General features: G+C 39.8%; 1 protein-coding gene across 4 annotated transcripts in view; it reads right to left on the bottom strand.

The window, feature by feature from the left end:
• Positions 1–18,656, bottom strand: part of EPS8 (EGFR pathway substrate 8, signaling adaptor) — a 151,429-nt gene that overhangs the window by 4,406 nt on the left and 128,367 nt on the right. For all 4 annotated transcript variants that reach the window (XM_072954787.1, XM_072954788.1, XM_072954789.1 and 1 more), the window contains 3 exons: positions 15,194–15,293; positions 14,244–14,387; positions 5,373–5,595 (listed from right to left, as the gene is read on the bottom strand). In XM_072954787.1, the coding sequence (XP_072810888.1) occupies positions 5,373–5,595; positions 14,244–14,387; positions 15,194–15,293 (467 nt within the window). The remainder of the gene's footprint in view (positions 1–5,372; positions 5,596–14,243; positions 14,388–15,193; positions 15,294–18,656) is intronic.

Here is an 18,656-nt window from a genome sequence, read left to right as displayed (position 1 = left end):
TCACCTTCACCAAGTATAAATTCCGTGATCAATTATTAAAATCACTCCCTGTCTCTTCTCCTCTCTCTTTATTGCATTCATCTGGCAAAACCCCAGCCCTTGTTAAATCTAACTTTCTGCTTATTCTTTGTGTGCACCTGCACACCGAGTGCAACACAACAATGCTGAGCGATCTCATGTTAAATTCATGATTATGAACCTCCCCTGGGCTGTTAATACTCCCTGACAATCATACTACATTTCCTCAGGCCAGTGGTTTTCAAATGGGGGAAATTTTGACCCCAGGGGACATCAGGCAATGACTAGAGACACGTTTGGATGTCACAAATAAGGGAAGAGGTGGGGAAGGAAGCTACCATCGTGTAGTGGGTAGGGGCCTGGGATGCAAAAGCATTCTGCAGTGCACACAGGTCAGTCTCCCACAACAGAGAATTACCCAGCCCCAAACATCAACAGGGCTCAGTCTGAGAAGTCCTGCCCCAGACCATGTAATTGAGCACTGTTAGACAAGTGCTTCCTGTCTCCTTCCTCTGCAGACCTCTAACAAACACCCAGTCCTCCATGCCCACCTGAGCTGTGACCTCACTTTCATAATTTCTGTAAAATAGAGAGGTTAGAAGAGAACCTCCCTCAGTTCCCTAGGAGTCCCCCTGCACCCGCTGCTGGCCTGCCTTCCCGCTACGTTATAGATGAGCTGTCTCCACACTCCCAATGCCAAACCCTTGCCACGGGCACTGGACCCCATGTCTTCTGTCTATTTAAATACTTTGACAGTAATCGCCCCCCTCCTTCCCCCTTGTTGTCTGTTCTCCTCTTTCACTGAACCATTTCAGCAGCATACGAACATGCTATTATTTTGTTGTTATTTTTCTCACCTTTAAATAACCCGTCTTAACCCCACACCTCCTCGCAGCAACTACCCATTTCTTTACTCCCCTTTTAGCAAAACGCCATGAAAAGCCGTCTCTACTAGCAGATCCCAATTCCTGTTCTCCAGTTGTCCCTTAAATTCATTGCATTTTTGGCCCTACCCCTCCGCTCCATCTGCTCAACTCCAGTGGTCTGCACCCAGTCGTTTCCTCATTTGATCTACTGGCAACATCTGAAGAGGCTGTCCCTCCTTGAAACACTTTCTCCTTGTGGTCTTCTGGACACTATGCCCTCCTGACTTTCCTCCTGTCTCACTGGCCTCTCCTCTGTCCCCTTTTCTCAGGATCTTCTCGTCTGCCCAGCTCCCCAGGGCACCGTCCTTGGACCTCTTCCCTGTCTGCCTTCACCCCGTCAACGATCAGTGTGTGCTGGTCTCACGGCTTTAAATGCCATTTAAAAACTGCTGGCTATGCAAATTACTTCTCCAGTGCAGCCTGGTCCTCAGAACGCTAGACCCAGATGTGCCAGCTGTCTACCTGATATATTCCTTTGGATGTCTGTTAGGTATCTTAGATACACCACGTCCAGATCTGAACTACTTATGTTCTTCCTGAAGATTGGCTTTTATGCTAGAATTCTCAACTTAGCCAGTAACTCTATTTTCCTAGTTCCTCCAGCAAAACACCATGGAGCCATGCCTGACTCCCCCTTACCCTCGATGACATCCAATCCATCAGCGAATCCTATTGGTCCCACCATTAAAATGTACCACAGATGCAAACTTTTCACTCCATTTTTTCCGTTATCGGCTTCATCTGAGCCACCAGCCTGTTCACAGGTCTCTCTGTGTCTACTGTGCACACCCTCACCCACTACTCTTCATTCTTTTCTCAATACAGCAGCTAACGGGACCCTTCTAAAATGTGAGCTAGGCACACACACACACACACACAATTTGTGTATCACCTGCAAGGATTAAGTACGAAGAGCTGACACAGTAATACAATTAAAATAAAATTAACTAACTTGGGAAGTGACAGTGACTTGGTCACTAAGGGAGCTTTTGTGACCATTTTTCTGATTTTTTCCCCCAAGGAGAGCATTTTAGAAAGTGTTTGGGACCCCTGAGAAATAAGTGAAAGTGTGAAATAATCAGTGTTATTTCAGTCTAATTTTTTTTATGCCTCAAGTATTCAGGAAACATTTTGAAGAAGAAAGAAGTGGAAAGAGAAGGGAGGGAGGGAGGGAGGGAGAAAGGACGAGGAGGTAGAGAGGGTGAGAGGGAACACTGCTGATTGTTACATTTACATGATACACAGTATACATTTCATCGGTTAACTCTTAAATATCACTATGATTTAGCCACACTTCATACAGCGTAGGAGTACATCTCAAAGAAACAAAAAAGAAAAAGTATCAGTACACTAAAAAATTAATTTTCTTATCTGCTGACTTAGCTACTGCAGGGTCCTCTCTAACGCACAGCATAATAATCTCCTTCCAGGGAATATAAAAATCTCTTCTAATGTGTTCCTGGCTTTGGTTTCCATGTGCAGTGTTTCAGCACGGAACAAACCAGACTAACTTCATACGTCTTTCTGAAACAACCTCCTGATCCCAAAAGATTAAACTCCAAATAAAAGGACTAACATTTCAAAGGAAATGGAAGAAATGCAGAACTACTAAAGCACTGGTGTCTTCAAAAGTGGTGAGAGGGGAAGCTTTGTGAATCCTGCCACAAGCCAGTCTGAAGAGCTGACGGGACCCAGGGCTGCCAGCAGCTGGTCTGTGGTCACACTTCAGAGAAGGAGCAGGGCTCTTGTCCTTGTTACACTTTAAACACAGGCCTGTTGACTTTTCTTCCTTGTTCGTAGCTATTGGGTAACATTTTTATGGGTGAGAATTCAATTTACAGCTCCTTCCATTTTATTCTTATCTGAAGTCTAGGGTATAAGCAGAGAACGTAGGGAAAGTGAAGGGCATATTCTGAAAGAACCTGGGCTGCTGATAAAATAAACGTGCCTGGTTCTAAAAGACTACTGAGAAGCCCGAACATTCACTTAGAGGAGACGTTCTCCAAAGAGGTGCTCAAGAAAAACCTATGAAGACAATATCTGTGTCGTAAAAAAAGAATTATCTTTATTTAATGCCAAACTATACTTTTGAGCGATCTTGAAAAGAAACGTTGTGTGAGGAAATGCAAACTTCTTGTTATTTTAAGGAAACAATTCATGTGTTAATTTTGGGAGAGATGTTTATGTATTACATTCCAGTGTCACCCTTTCACTTATGAAAAACAGACTTGAAAATGATGAATCACAATTATCCGGAGAGTTCTCTGTCTTTAAAGTGTTCCAACCGTGCCTCTTTCCCATTAGGCTATTCTTAGTTTCTTAGCCTAGGACAAAGAACAAAGTGTCCCAGCCCATGGCCTGTTGCAAAATTAAGCCTAGATGCCTATGAACTCCAACCCGAGGCCTGGAAAAAGAGTGCCCCGGTGTCAAAGAGGACTGTGCTGAAGTATCCAAGGCGGGGGATGTTATAAACTCGTGGTAAAAAGGAGGAAAGAACAGTTGTTTCTGAGAGGAAAAGTTTCCTGAGGGAAATCAATAAAAACATTTATAGAGCTTTCTCATCTCAAAACTATGCCTTTAGTGTCTGGAAAAAAAAAAAAGAAAAAAAAGCAGCCTTTAAAAAAATACACAAAAGTATTTAAAAATTTAGTAACAAGTTATATTTACACACACACAGACACAGACACAGACACAGGCATAGTTGTTTTTGCTGCACAAAAAGAGTTAATCATTTTCCCAAAGCTTCGTTTCTCCGTTAGTTCTTTGGTAAGGTCAGGAAATGGGTACGTCGGTGATTTAAACTGGCTATACCCTCAGTTGAGAAAGTAATGTATAAAAGCAGGTTTATGCCTAGTGCATTTAACTAGATTTTCTAGAACAATTAAATACTAAGAGTTTCCGAGTCTTCTTTTTAAACAATTTTTAATATATCAAGAATGACCAAAACTCAATAGGTGGGGCTATGATTTACTGAGATGAGAAAAACAGTACGGTAAAAAAATGGGAGTGCAAGATTCAATGATTCGATTTTGAACTTGAATTTCCAGCATACAATCTCAGCTATAAAGGTACTAGTTCATTGCACGTATCTGGATGTCAGAGATGAGATTTACTATGAAGACAAATTTGGGAGATATGCCTTTTCCAACAGCATAGACGGTGTTGAAAGAAATTAAAATATGATCACTTACAGTAAAAGTATGTTTGCATGAGAAAAGAACCCAGCACTGAGCCCTGGGAGAGGCCACTTGACAGTATGAAAGATACCCTTAACACACACACACACTCACACACACACACTTTATATACTCTTATCATATTGAGAAAATATCTTTCTGGCTCTAGTTTTCCAAGAATTTTTATATATTAAGCCTAGATAAAGCAAAGTAATTTTATAATACTTTAAAAACCATGATTTGAAGATTAAGCAGATAAGACAGATACGATAAGGAAAAACAAAATAAAAATTATCTCAGAATTAACTTCAATATTCAAATTCTCTACACTGCTGTTCCCCAGTACTAACAAGGGTAATCCAAAGCTGGCCGTACTGTCTTTTCTTTTGGTTTCCTTAAATCTGGTTTTCATAGCAACCACTCTTATGAAAAATAAAATTTAAACTTATGAACATATGAAGTTTAAGTGTAAATCACATAAAATCTGAATCTGGAGGGCAAACTTGAAACTGCTATCGGCAGGTTGATTATCCTAAGCTAGTGTGACTGTATGTGTATGTAACTCTTTACTACCTGCTTATAATGTGTCATATTAGTTAAAATCAATCAGTACCACTGACATTTTGAGCCAGATAACTCTGCTGTGCAGGGGGAGGGAGGAGCCGTCCCGGTCATCTTAGGATGTTGTTAATTACATCCCTAACGTCTACCTATTTCAGATGCCAGTAGGATCCATCCAACTGTGATCAAAGTATGTCTCCAGACAAATACCAGCTGTCCCCAGGGGAAGGGGTAAAATCACCCCTGGCTGAGAACAACTGATCTAAGTTGTTTACCTGCATTATTTCATTAAATCCTCACAATTATCCTATGAAGTTGCTATCATTATTCCCCACTTTACAGATATTGAAGTATAGAGAGGATTATTAAATTGTGGAAGGTCTCACTGCCAGCAGGTGATGTTTTACAGCACAAACTCAAGTGTGTCTAGCTCCAGAGTTTGCATTCAACCACCACAATGTATTGGAAGACGTGTAGAAATGCACACATTAGAGAGCAGAGAGAACTCCCAGTTTCTCAGAATTACTTGGAGGATGAGAAACTAGGTGAAAGGCTTTGCACCATGCAAAGGACTATTATTTATACTCAGTGATATTTACTACCAGCAGAACCAACAATAAACAAGTTTTACTTAGCAGTGCTTTAATTTCCCAGAAGAAACTGTCTATTTTTGCCTCCCTGGGAAACTTACGGTCCACGGGAATTTGTTTTTGTCTCTGGCTGTCTCGCACAACACTGCCACCACTGTCACTGGAGCTGCTGTTCTGACGGATGATATTTGCCGGGACCTTTGGCACAGGAATGGGTGCTGGAGCAGAGGGTGGAAGGGGGACCGGGACGGGGGCTGGTGTTGGAGGAGGTGACGGAGCAGAGGGGATGTCAGTTGGTCTTGGACCATACTCCATCCTTTGTTTCTATAAAAAGACAAATAATTAATTTGAAGTTGTAAAGGCGTACACCTAGGCTAGGAAAACAAATCATGTTTTGATGGGACATTGTTGGCTATTTATGTGCAAAACTTACCTGCAAATCCATAGCAAGTGTACGTGTTTATATACACACACTAACCCCCATGTACCCACATCTGTACCCACATATGTATATGTGTCATATACAAAAAATACACAACCCCCCAATCCTACATGATACAATAGTTACTAAAAATTGTATTTTAAATGTTCTACATATATGTTCAAAATCCAAATGTAAATTAAGGAGTCAAAAGGATACACCAAAATCAAATAGCAGTATTAACAATAGTAATAAATGTCAAAAAAACTAAATTTGAACCTGGAATCACACAAGATCAGGCTAAGTCAAAGGATTTCTGATTATTTCATAATTTCCATTAATAACAACTTCTAATTGCCTTGGGAGTCTAACTATCAATAACACATAGCATTACTCACTCCTTATTGTAAATGTATATTATATTCAAGAGTGTTTATACTGTTTTCAAGTAATTTGTTAAGAGGCACAATATTTCAGTAGATAAAAGAACTGTGCTTTAAAATAAAGTAACTTTAAAACACTGTTTATTTTTCCAAGTAATAACCCTTTCTGCCATCATCTTAATACTAATTTATTAAGTTTTGATACTTTCCTTATTAAAACGGGATTGTGGTGAGGGTAATGGGATGGTCGTTAATTAAATGTTGATGACCAAATCTGAGAGCATATACTTAGAAAATTCCATGTGGAGATTTGTACTCAAAAAAGGTGGATGTGATAGAATATATAAAAATTTTCAGCAATTTTAAAATCATGGCTATTATGAAACAGTATTTGTGGATATGACCCATTAAACTGCATACAATAGTTAAAACTTTCAACAGAATAACAATCGGAATAAGTTCCAAATTCTCAAAAGGCATTTTTTAAGGACAGAATCAAAGACACAGAGCACTGACTTATAATTTAGGTACAGTTTAGATACTGTCCTGACACAATCTTAATTATTCTAAAATTCAGGGTTAACAGATGAAACACAAAAAGCAGGCCTTTTGGTAATCTGGTCCTTTGGTGAGAATAGGATTTACTTTTAATTTTTAAATTGGCCCAAATATAAGGTAATATTGATTTTAAAAGAGGCCCGCCCCCCCAATTTCCACAGAGATCAAAAACATAAAACACTACACACATCACTTTTTAAATTATGATTTAAAAAAACAACACACAACCGTCACGGGCACCCTCACAGCAAATGAGTTAACACCTGTGGAAACCAGCGTGGGGCACAGCCCTGGCTCTCTGCTGTCTCTTTAAAAGCTACCTCTCACCAGCCAACGGGGTGGAGAAGGTGGGCAGGGCATGAAGCGAGGATGGGAGAAGAGGTGAAAGAAGCCTTTACAATGCTTCTGTTTCTTGGAGGGGGGTGGAAGGGAGGTGGAGAGAGGCCAGGACGAAGAGGAGAAGTAGGGGTGAAATCCACAGAGGGAACCACGGGGTTGGATGGGAGAGAAACAGACACTGCTGATTCTCTCAGCACTCAAGGCCTAGGAACGCTTCTAATATATTCAGTAATGGAGTTCATTATCACATTATTATTATTATTACCATCATCATCATCCACAAAACAATGTTCCTATATTTGGGCCAATAAAATATTTCAAGCAATCAAAATACAGCAAACATCACCACGATGTAATACTTAGCACACACCAAAGTCATCTGCTTAATGTATATGCAAGGTTCCCTCGACAAAGATGTCTTCCGTACGTAATTTCACGAAGGGTTAGTGCATTCTCGCATTCGGATTTCAAACGTGTCAGTTTAAATGATTGCTTTTAAAGCTTCAACAAACAAGTGCTATCAGCTCTGCATTCCATGACATGATTCATGTTTTTCGCTTTCAGAAAAACAAGAACAGCTCGTGTTTCGCTATCTGTCAAAAAATACTATGGGAAACTGAATACCTGTGTTACTGTCACAATCAAGCCTGCAGACAGGCTCACCAAGTCTTCTGTGCCTCATTTCAGTCATCTGTCCTTGCCATATAATGCAACTTTATCAGTTTAACCTATCAGAATAGACTTATATATGTGTGTATGTATATATATATATATATATATATATATATATATATATATATATATATATATATATAAAATATAAAGAGAAACCTTATGAACATTTTTCATGAATTATGTCATGAATTTTATTTACTTGCATAATTTCCCCTGTTCTTGATCCTCCTTCCTGCCTCATGCTTCCAACCCCTGGAATGAAAAGGCGGGATGTACCTCCCTCAAATCATTACGACCTGTTCTGACACGGAAACCAAGGAAGCTTTTCCGTGGAAACTAATGAGTCATCCTCTGAGTGAAGGAAACAGAATCAGTATTGACTCTTGGAGTCACTTTCCTCTGTCCCTCCCCATCTCCTCCACTCCCTTTTACTCACCACCCAAGCACTGCTTTTCCCTTCAGCATCACTGCCTTGTGGTTATTTCTGGTTGGAGGCAGGGAGCTGGCGACGCCTCGAACTTTGGGAAGTCTTGGAGAGCAGAACTCTACCCTGAACTTTTCATCTCCTGAACCAAGGGTGCTGAATCGCCAAATCCAAAAAGAAATCTTGACCAACTGTTCCCAGTCTGGCTGGGACTCTCCCAGTTTCAGCCCATGTTCCTACAAACCTCTCAGTTGTGAACAAACTGGGACGACTGGTCACCTTGGTGTGGCCCTACTTTTGTACCATCACTGTCACTTCCTAACTCTTGCCTTTTATCACCCACAAATATATTTAAAGTTTTGCTTAAAACAAAATCTGTTTTTTTCTCTTTCCCTGAAAGAAGTCAGAATCACTAGCCCCCATGGAAAATACACTTTTCTATTGATAATGAAATCCAAATGAGTCACGTTGCTTTAGTCAGTAAAGCTGATAGAAGCTCTCCAGGGTTAAAGACAGTGATCTAGAGATAAACCCCTGGTTCACGCAGGTACTGCTTCAGAGGGGAAATTATGCAAGCAAGCAACACAAAGCCGTAACAACGAACTCTTCTTAAAAATGTAACCTACACATTTTTTTTCCTCTAAATTTAGTCTCTTTGGAATTCTGCAGTGAAAACTAGGCACAGCTGGAACATTTGGAGGGTGTTAAGTCCAGAGATTGAATCCAAAAAAAGTCCATTAAAAAGAAAGTGCCCTGAGGGAACAAATGTGGGTTACCTCTGACAGCTCGCCAAGTAATTGCTATTAGGAAAATGCAGCAAATCACGTCAAATGAGAACATTGAACATAGGGGACGGAACGAAAAGAATACCAATTATACTTCACATCAAATATCAGAAAACGTGAGCAAATTCATTTTTGACAGTAAAATTACCTGCCCACAAATCAAGCAAATCCACCAGGGAAGGCGCCTGTAAATATATAATTAATTTCCACCACTATCTAGTCAAGGGAAACTAGCTATATAGACTCCACTGCAGTATAAACTGGATCGAGTATTTCAGTAACTATTTGTGTACCAGAGTATTGTTTTAAAAATATTAAGATAAAGGTTCATACTATTTTTACAGCTTCTAAGGAATACAAGTACATTAAATGTCAGGCTAATTCTCTCTATGAGCTGATTTACAAAAGGAAATTAATATATATTAGTGTGTTTTAGTAAGCTTTAGTTGAACTTGTAAGCAGGTAAAAGGAAAATTTTACAATTCTGTACACATGCATATTGGGCAGTAATTTATATATATATATGAAAGGAGGGTGGTATTATTCAAATTATTGTAAAAAATATTTGGAAAAATGTCAACACATGAAGCAGAATAAAAAAGTAACCACCCCTGCCTAGAAACCATGCCTCTATTTAATAGATGAATAGAGTGTTCTGAGATAAACTTTAAAAATTTGTTTAACAATTGAATCGTATCAGGAAGTCGGTCTGCTGGAATGAGTATACAAACATCTTTAGTAACACGGTCACTCTCTGCCCAGCAGTATCTGAATATCTGGATTAAGCTTGAAAAACAGAGCACTCATAACAGGAGCTGAAATTAGTAGGGCTAGCGGTTTCGTGTTCCCCTGCAGGAAACACGGCCACAGTTAATTCAGGGCTACTTAAACACGTATAATAGAAAGTAACAAAATGTTACGTCTAGACTGGACTGTGGAGATCGTGAAACCTGGCCCCTTCCATCTCACAGCTCAGCAAACCGGAGCTCAGAACAATAAGGTGCTTTCTTTAAAGTCATACGGCTGATCAGTGCCAGAGCCAGGACTAGAACCCTCACCTCCCAGTACCTAGACTGGGGCTGTTTGCACAGTATAATATCTCTTGCTAGGAGACAGAGCAGACGGGAAACTTCCTGCTGCATTTACAGGACCATAATGACCAGACATTCCAAATTATTTGCATCTTGGTAGAGTAAGAATATCTGCAATAATGATGAACACAGAGACTCGGTAATTAATAACAAATAAAAGAGTTCTTTAGCCAAGCCTCTTAGGATATTGGAAATAACAGAATGGCAGAGGTTGGTTTTGACTCTTCGCATACAGCATGAAAGTGATTCTGGTAGATGAACAGTCAAAGTGCTGGAGGCCAGGAGTTGAGTCAAAAGAAGTATCAGGAAACGTGATGTGGCCAGTGGCTTCCAGGTGGGGGGAAGGCACCCGGGATGCCCATTCGCTGTCCAGCTCAAGGGCTGCAAAGCCCTGGAATGCTCTACAACAGAACTTTCATCAAAAGGCATGTATGTCATTTATCGTCATTTCTCCATAATCTCTCATAAACATTCACTTCCTTGTCCCTGTGGTCTCGTCCAATCTTCTTTTTTAATGTTCCACATCTTTCCTAAATACTTTATTACCTCCCTGTCCTTTATTTTTAGCACTTTGCTGAAGCCATGGTGGGGAAACACATTCGGTGGGACTGGCTGTCTTTACAGAGCTGTTAAAAATCACTCCAAATGTGAGGATATTAAATAGCTTGGACTCACAGGGATATTGGGTGGCAATTGAACACCTAGCCGTGACTGGTGCCGGGTATATGCGTCCCTGGCATCCGAAGAGAATCTCTAACCAAAAATGTGTGAGCCACAGGCAAGGGGGCCCTTGCCCTCACCTAGGGACTGCTCTTATCCGTACATACTTCTTCACAGGAAAGATAAGTGCGTGAAAATAACAGTCCTACTTCCGTGCATTTTTAAAACCTCTGGTGACCTGTAGATGCCACATGGAAATAATTTACATCTAATTCCCTTGTTCCCACCATTCAAAAAAAATGTCTGCTTTCTAAGTGAATTACATAAGTTGGATTACTTTCCCGAATGAGTTAAAAAGTGAAAGAATGAATGAAATCCAAGGGATGGATGCATAAAGCAAAAATCCAGTTCCAAGGATGGTGACTGATCAGATCAACACAGCACAATGCACGGTAAACCTACTCGGGGAAAGTGTCACTTTAAGCACTCATACAGTGAAAAACTACATCCTTACCCCCAACGAGACGTCAGTCTTTTCTAAGCACTGTTCCTCAGGACCTATCAGAGCATGGGTTCTGATTCCAGAGTCCTGGGTCCCCACCCTGGCTTCATGTGGCTGTGCAACCGTGGGCAAGTCAGCTCTCTGTGCCTAAGTTTCCACGTATGTAAACTGTGCCTGTTTCACAGGGCTGTCGTGGGAATTCAGTGGACCAGTATTTGTGGAGTCCCTGAACGACACGGCACTCAGCCGGAGCGTCTTTCTGCAGGGCAGTACAAGGGTTCTAAGACGTTTTTGTAAGAAGTGTCTTTAAACTTCTGTAAAATTTTGGTATCATTGGATGGATGAGACAGGGGGAAAGCGTGGGCCATTTCTGAAGAAGGAGGGGGGTCCCTGCTCCCGACGCACAAGCTCAAAGAGGGCAGGGGCAGAGCCGGGGCGGCACGGAGGTTTGATTCTGGGTGGCGGGTTTAATAGAGGATCTGCTCAGTGCTCGGATTTCTGTCTTTCTTTTCATCGAACGCGAGATGCTGGCACTCAATACATTTGTGGAGTGAAGGAATGAGAAGAGGGGTAGGGCACAGGATTGCTTTTGGTGTGTTTGTAATCCAGCACAGTTCTGTGTGTCTAGGGTGTCAGGACCATTCCATCCTATGGATATATGGTGGCATTTTATTGCCATTCTGAAATAAGCTGCGGGGCTTTTCTTTGGATATTTTAGACAAAAATGTCTGGTAACATGGCTGCAGAGATACAAAATAACTGGTATGTATCTCTGAGGATGTTTTTCTTTTCCATCTCACTCTCTCTAGTCATTTTTCTCTGTTGTGTTATAAATGCTTTGAGAATAGCAATCCTTTCAGAGTTATATTTATGCCAGATAGCAGATTGTCAAGCTTGCTTATTAAAACTTTACAAGGTTTTGGTGGTTTTGTTGGGCTCAGCCCAAATTTTTCAGGAGGTGTTGAAAACTAGATGGCTTTTAATTCCTTTTAAAAGTAGGACTTTCAACCTAAACACACACACACACACACACACACACACAGAGCTTCTATACGCATTTCTGTGTACATCACTGCATTCAGAGCTGCATCCAAAAAATTTCAGACAGTCAGATAGTGTTGAAAAGTTTAAAAGGAAACAGCCCAAACAGGCAAGCCCCACAAGTTTCTATTTACACAAAGCAGCAAAACAAACCCCTGAAACTTGGGAACACTTAAAACATTTCTTGGTTTTGCCAAAGTTGACAAAAATATAAACCAAGGCTCTGTTCGAGAAAAGAGAAGTAGGTTTTATGTTCTCAAAAAGTACTCTAAATATGACATATGTTAATAGTTTGGGTTCCGTTTTAGACAGAAGCAACCTTTGAACAGAAAAGTCAACTTACAGCCCAAGCCAAGAATCCAAACTGAGGGAAAAGACAAGACTGAACAGCAAACAGGAAAAGGTAAAAGAGGTCAAACTCCTGAGGAAATCTCAGGTGGGGGGAAACACTCAGGATGTACATCAGCATTTGCCAGTTTTAGGTATCTTATTTTATTGGAGTTTGCCCATTCCTAGCAATCACGCACACAAATAAAAACAAACTTGGCTAAGTGTTTCTAATACTTTGTATATGAACTCTGGGCTTCTGCTCACACACGGCACTGGTGATGCCCTTTGTGAACATCCTTCTTATTGTTTATTAGAGTTAAATATTAAAAACAGCCCATGGAGCTCAAAGGGGACACATTCTACCACTGTTTTATGCATAGTTTCAAGCAAACATTCTTTAATGCTCCTTAAGGCATTCAGTCAAAACTTCTCTAGAAAAGAACACAAAGGCCTGGCATTTATAAACCGGACAGAAGCCTGTATTACGCCAGGTAAGCACATCACAGGATAAGAAATGTAAGAACTTAGGAAAGAAAGAGGTGTTAAAATTAAGTTAGAAAATTCACTGCAAAAATCCATGGGAAATGGAGCAGACCATACCTTGAATAACTCAAACTCCTTCTTTGGCATCAACAGCTAATGACAAATGATGAACATAAAGTGAGTACAGAATATCTGTGCACATCAAGCCAGCCAAAACGCCAGCACAGCAAACACAGTTCCCACTGGCATCACTGTAAGTTATCAAGATATATAAACTATACAGCAATTCTTTATTTGAAATGTTTGCTTGATTCTTGGAGTCTAATAAGGCCCAAAGTCCCTCAGTTAAGTGCAGGACTGCACTAGGCTCGAATGCCAGGGGGACAGAGGTACTTACATGAATGGTCATGACAGCACATGGCCACAATTCTAGGTTTGGGCAGTTGGTATTTTACTGAGCTGAGGCATGAGATTTGACTGTGTCACTGCATGTTCTATGCAGCTTCAGCTTCTACCCATTTATGACATTATTATGGGGTCAGATGTGATCCTTGGCTCAAGCCTCTGAAAATGAAACGAATTTTCCTGGGGGCATGAGAAAGTAGCCAACACAGGTTTAGAGGCGATGCATGGGCCCATCCATCCATTCTGTCTCCGCTGGTAGACCTGACTCTAGAGATCCTGTCACAGGTCAAAAAGCACATGGCGGCCGCCCTAGTCTCATGGGGTCACCACGCCTGAAGGAAGATAACGGCGCTGAAAACTGGATGGAAGGTCTGTCACGTGAAGGTAGTTTCTAAAAAGGGGTTAAGATTTGATAGTTGGAAAGTTGAAAGCAAACAGGATACCAATCAAAGTCTACCAAAAGGATGGGGGCAAAGGCTGGTGCAGATGAACTGCAGGCACTCCATCCTCTGTCTTGGTGTCGGCTTCCATCACGACCCTTGGCTAGCAGGGCTCTGGGAAGAGTGAAGAGGCAGAAACACTCTTTCTCCAAATGGCAGAAATATTATGGGGTAGAAACAAAAACAGCATTCAGAAAAACAGTCACTGAGTGGTAAACATTTCGAGCAATTTCCTGAAGAAGAAAATCAGAAAACATATGTATAATTCTCCCCTATGTCTCTAGCCACTGCCCCCCCAATTACCCTAGAAAAAAATTATACATAACCAATTAAGTCTCAGAATGACTAATACATACAAGATGGTTAAGTCTTGCTTTGGCGTGAAGAATTTGAAAAATCTGTAAAAGTTAGGTTCTGCTCAGAAATCACAATTACCTGGATGGTATGTGTGTAAGGTGGATCAGCACGCCCCAAGCCAGATTCTGGAGGTCTCACGATATCCAAAATGTTATTTGGCACAAATCCAGAGTCCCCACTTGCATTTCGAACTTTCCACCATTGTTTCCTGTCATCCAGGATCTGTCATCACGCAAGAAAATAAAGACATCACTTTTGCACCAAAACCAATTTATGAAGGAAGTTCAATTTTCACTCTTAGACCAAGAAACCCTCTTCACTTCTAATATGCTGACTCAGCACCAACATACTGTGGGTTAAATAATTCCGAGGAATTTCACTAAAAATTACTAGTACAGAACAGGTACGGTAACTCTCTACCCAAGGTCCATGTTACCTGCCAAGAATGTTTAACTATTTGCATCATCTGAAGTACCTCAGATGAGTCACTTGGAAAAGCTTTACTGTCTCCATCCTTAGAATGGAGAGGAAAAGTATGAAAAACACTTTTTTTTTTTTTACAAAAAATACTGTGACTATGCCGCACTATTAAATTTAATTAGATGAAGATGAAGCCTCATTTATAATCTAAGGAAGAGACTTGAGAATCATGGTAGATCATTCCGAAAACCACTAGCACACTCATTGCTGGGTACATGTGTGCAAGGGCTCCAGGACAGAGAGATGTTTTCTCTTATTGAAATATTACAGTCCACCTGCATCTGAGGATAAACAGCCTTGATTCCAGAATAAATAAAGACCAGAAGGAAGAGGGCAAAGTAAGCCAAGAAACCCAACCCCACCCCCCAAACAAATAAACAAAAAACAGATGTAAGTATCTATAGTATGCCGTATCCTTGGTAAAGTAAAATAATACTGAAGAATAATTTCTTGACTTCAGCATTTCCTTGACGAAAGTTTAGATACACACCAGAGGGGGAATGCAACAAATCCACTTTAGGAGAATAAACAAGGTAAAATTCTGTCACCTCTAAAATATCATCCTTTTGAACCGAGAGCTCGCTGCTGTTCCTTGCCACAAAGTCGTACTTGGATTTGGCATACTTCTTGGGTTGTAGATCATAGTTTCTACAAAAAAGAAAGAAAAAAAGAGTTATCATTCTGCTAGCTTTTCCTAAAGGCTGAAAACAGAAGTAAAATATTAAGGCAAGCCCATTCATACCAAAAAACATTCGGACAAATTATTTAGACAGTAGTTTAGTTTTATTGTTTTATAGAATATGAGGACTAAATGGAACTTGGGACATTTTACCATTAAAATGAACAACCTGTGGGCTAGGGCAGAAACAAATAATGCAAAATCACAAAGCTAGTTGGTGCTAAGCCAAATCTAGAATGCAAATCTATGAGTTCTCTGTCCGTTTAATATGCATACTGGACACTGCCTTGTTAACTAGCATTTCTACCGTGAAACAACTAGGATAATGGTCAATGTTATCATTTTTTCATAAAATTAAAGGAGACAAGGTAATTTCCAGGGTGGTAATTTAAAGTTTATGTCACTAATTCAAGCAATGTCTTCAATTCATTAGCCAAATGTATATGAAAAAATTATGACTGTCCATTTTAGGAAAGCTTTGTCCAGTCATCTAAATTACAAAGGATGGATTAACTACAAGACCAGTAACACTTTCTAATTAATTAGTTAACTAATTAATTCACTATAAACCTACTTTAATAGTTAGAACAGGTCTAGAGTCCTACTTTTTTTTTAAAGAAAATTTCCTTTGAAAAAAATCAAATACTTCTTTTAATCATTAAATGACTATTAATAGATTTAGCAGCATAATTTTGAAGTGCTTTTATGTGTTATACAATGAAACCTAATACATCGACAATATACGAGTATTTTCTTCCTTTCAGTAAATAAGAATAGTAACTTCAACTGTTTTTTAATTGATAATTACTCCCTAACACTCTCCCCCATTTACATTCCCACAAATCCTCACACATCTCTGTTAAGAGAAAAAGCAGAAAGGGTCTAAGGATGCTGGGTACTCCTTCCCCTGCCCGGTGGCCATTCTGTTTGGTGTCCACCAAGGACCTCGGGAATCTGAGTCACAGCAGAGCCTGCAGGGAAGTTGTGGACCTTAGGCAACCTGCTCCCTCTTAGACAGTAACTCCAGGAAAAGAGAAACAGGAACAAAGGGAAAATCAGGAACTGTAAACCATATTGACAATTTTTAGTATATTAAAAAAAAAACAAGAAAAAGTGGAGAAAGTGAAATTAGGGCCAAATAGTTATTATATGTTATTGTTAATAATAGAATGTAAACCATGTCCCATGGATCTCCTACGCCTAACTTGAGTTTATACGATCACATTCTACTAAAATTTCATTTGAGGGGGACAAAGGTGTTTCAGTCACTCCAAAAGTTAGAAAAACAGTAGTAACTTCCGTTTTTCTATCTTTCTCTCCTCCCTCACGTTCTTCTCTCCTTTGATCTGGAAAATAACGACAGAGAGTTGAGTGTCCTGTCTAACAAAGGGAAGGAGCACCTCCCTGCCGCGGTGTCCGCGAGTCAGCGGGTTACAAGAAGCCTTTGCTGCAGTTCTCTCTGAAGTCTTGCTATTTTGCGTGTCTCACAAGTGATTGCCCAGCATGCAGCTATAGAATGTTTTAGAATTTACAAATCTTTATGGTTTGTAGCTTCTTGCCCTCTACAGATCAAACGTGGATCTGACACTGATAGCTATCAATCTGAAAACCACACTTTGTGATTTTTCAGATGTTACCAGTTTCTTAAGAGATCTAGAATGTATCACGATGTATGGTCTCTCTCTCTAATTTGGAGTAATCGATATGCACCTGATATAAAGTAGACACGGAGACAGCAATGATCTGAGACCCCTCTAAAACACGAATTGCTTTTGAATAGCAGTAAACTATAATCCCTCGACGTTGAACAGGTGGTTTCCCTAACGACACTGTAATTTCATACGAAGACAGTATAAAGAAAATACGATGAGTAACTAAAGGTTACCAAAATAAACCTTATGAAATTCACCACAGCATTCTCTGAATGAGGAAAAAGGTATAATATCTTTAAAAATAATGTCCCTCCCGTCATCCTTCACATTCGATATAAAGTTCCACGAGACAAATATTTTGGGGAATCAGCCAGAAATCTCAAAGACGAATTTGAAATCCAATCACAGGGTCAGCCTATACTTGAAAAATTGTAATTCTTACCCTCACTCTTGATTTCTTTGCATTTTATTTCATTCCTTATGTTTTAATGTTACCATTACTTTAACTGCGTATCAGTTAAGTGAGCTGCCCGAATCCATTTTGGAAGTAGATGGGGCCCGGAGATAGAACTAAATCAGTAAGTCAAAGGTAAACTCCCCTCATATTCTATAAAGATCAAACTAAACTTTTAAAAGATTTTGTGGTAAGCGGTTCAAAATAAACAGCAGAGGTCCTTCCATCAAGAACCCTATACCTCGCAGATTTACAGGTGAAGGACCGAGAGTAGTGACGCTGAAGTGTTGGATACGCTATCACATATCTATTTGGTCACCCAATAAACCAATCAAATCTACAAAGAATTACTGAGTGGGCGCAATGTGCTATATGTGGTCTCAAAATGAAACACGATAGAAGTTTTCCAATATCAGTAGGTATTATCATCCTGAATACACACGAGAAATGTACGCAAGTGGTTTTCCAGCCCCTTAGTTGTGAAAAACCATCCCAGTTTACTGGAGTTAATAGAACAAAGAGAAAAGATAAGAATGACTAACCTAAAATAATTTCTACAATACTGACATCTAAGACAGGAAGAAAAAAGAAGGAAAAAGAAAACCCTGGGACTAGTATTGAATTACTCAAGAAGAATTTCAATGAAATAACTGTTGAACTTCAAAACTGATCTTCACCTGCATCTACTAAAAACTGAATCTGTAATTAAAACTTCTTTCACATGTTGGCATTTTCAAAATGTATTATTCATTGCTGACTTTTCCTTATGCTCAATTTAATATGTTATTGGTGCCCTTAGAATAACAACTGTATCATTTCCGTATTATTTTACCCAAGTATCATTTCTGTCATCACTCCTGACCCAAACCAAAAATTTTAAATCCCACCTTCTTTAGACTCTATGAAGAAGGGAACAGACGGAAAAGATACAAAGGGCATGCGACACTCATAAGTAAGAGAGGCTTTGAGTTAGGAAAGTACCAGAACAAGCTCCCTGCACCACTTCACCTGAATGATCGTGCTCCCAACACCTTGCTACCAATATCTCACTTTCTTTCCTTTCTCTCCCTCTTTTTTATTATTTTTTTTTACATTTGTATATTATATATAGAGAGTATAGTCAGTTTACAATGTTGTGTCAATTTCTGGTGCACAGCACAATGCTTCAGTCATACATGACCATATATATATTCGTTTCCATATTCTTTTTCAACATAAGTTACTAC

The sequence above is a fragment of the Vicugna pacos genome, chromosome 34 (assembly GCF_048564905.1).
Source record: "Vicugna pacos chromosome 34, VicPac4, whole genome shotgun sequence".
In the NCBI taxonomy this organism is placed as follows: Eukaryota; Metazoa; Chordata; class Mammalia; order Artiodactyla; family Camelidae; genus Vicugna; species Vicugna pacos.
Note: the sequence above shows the minus strand (reverse complement) of the source record. Positions and strands in the feature narration are given on the sequence as shown.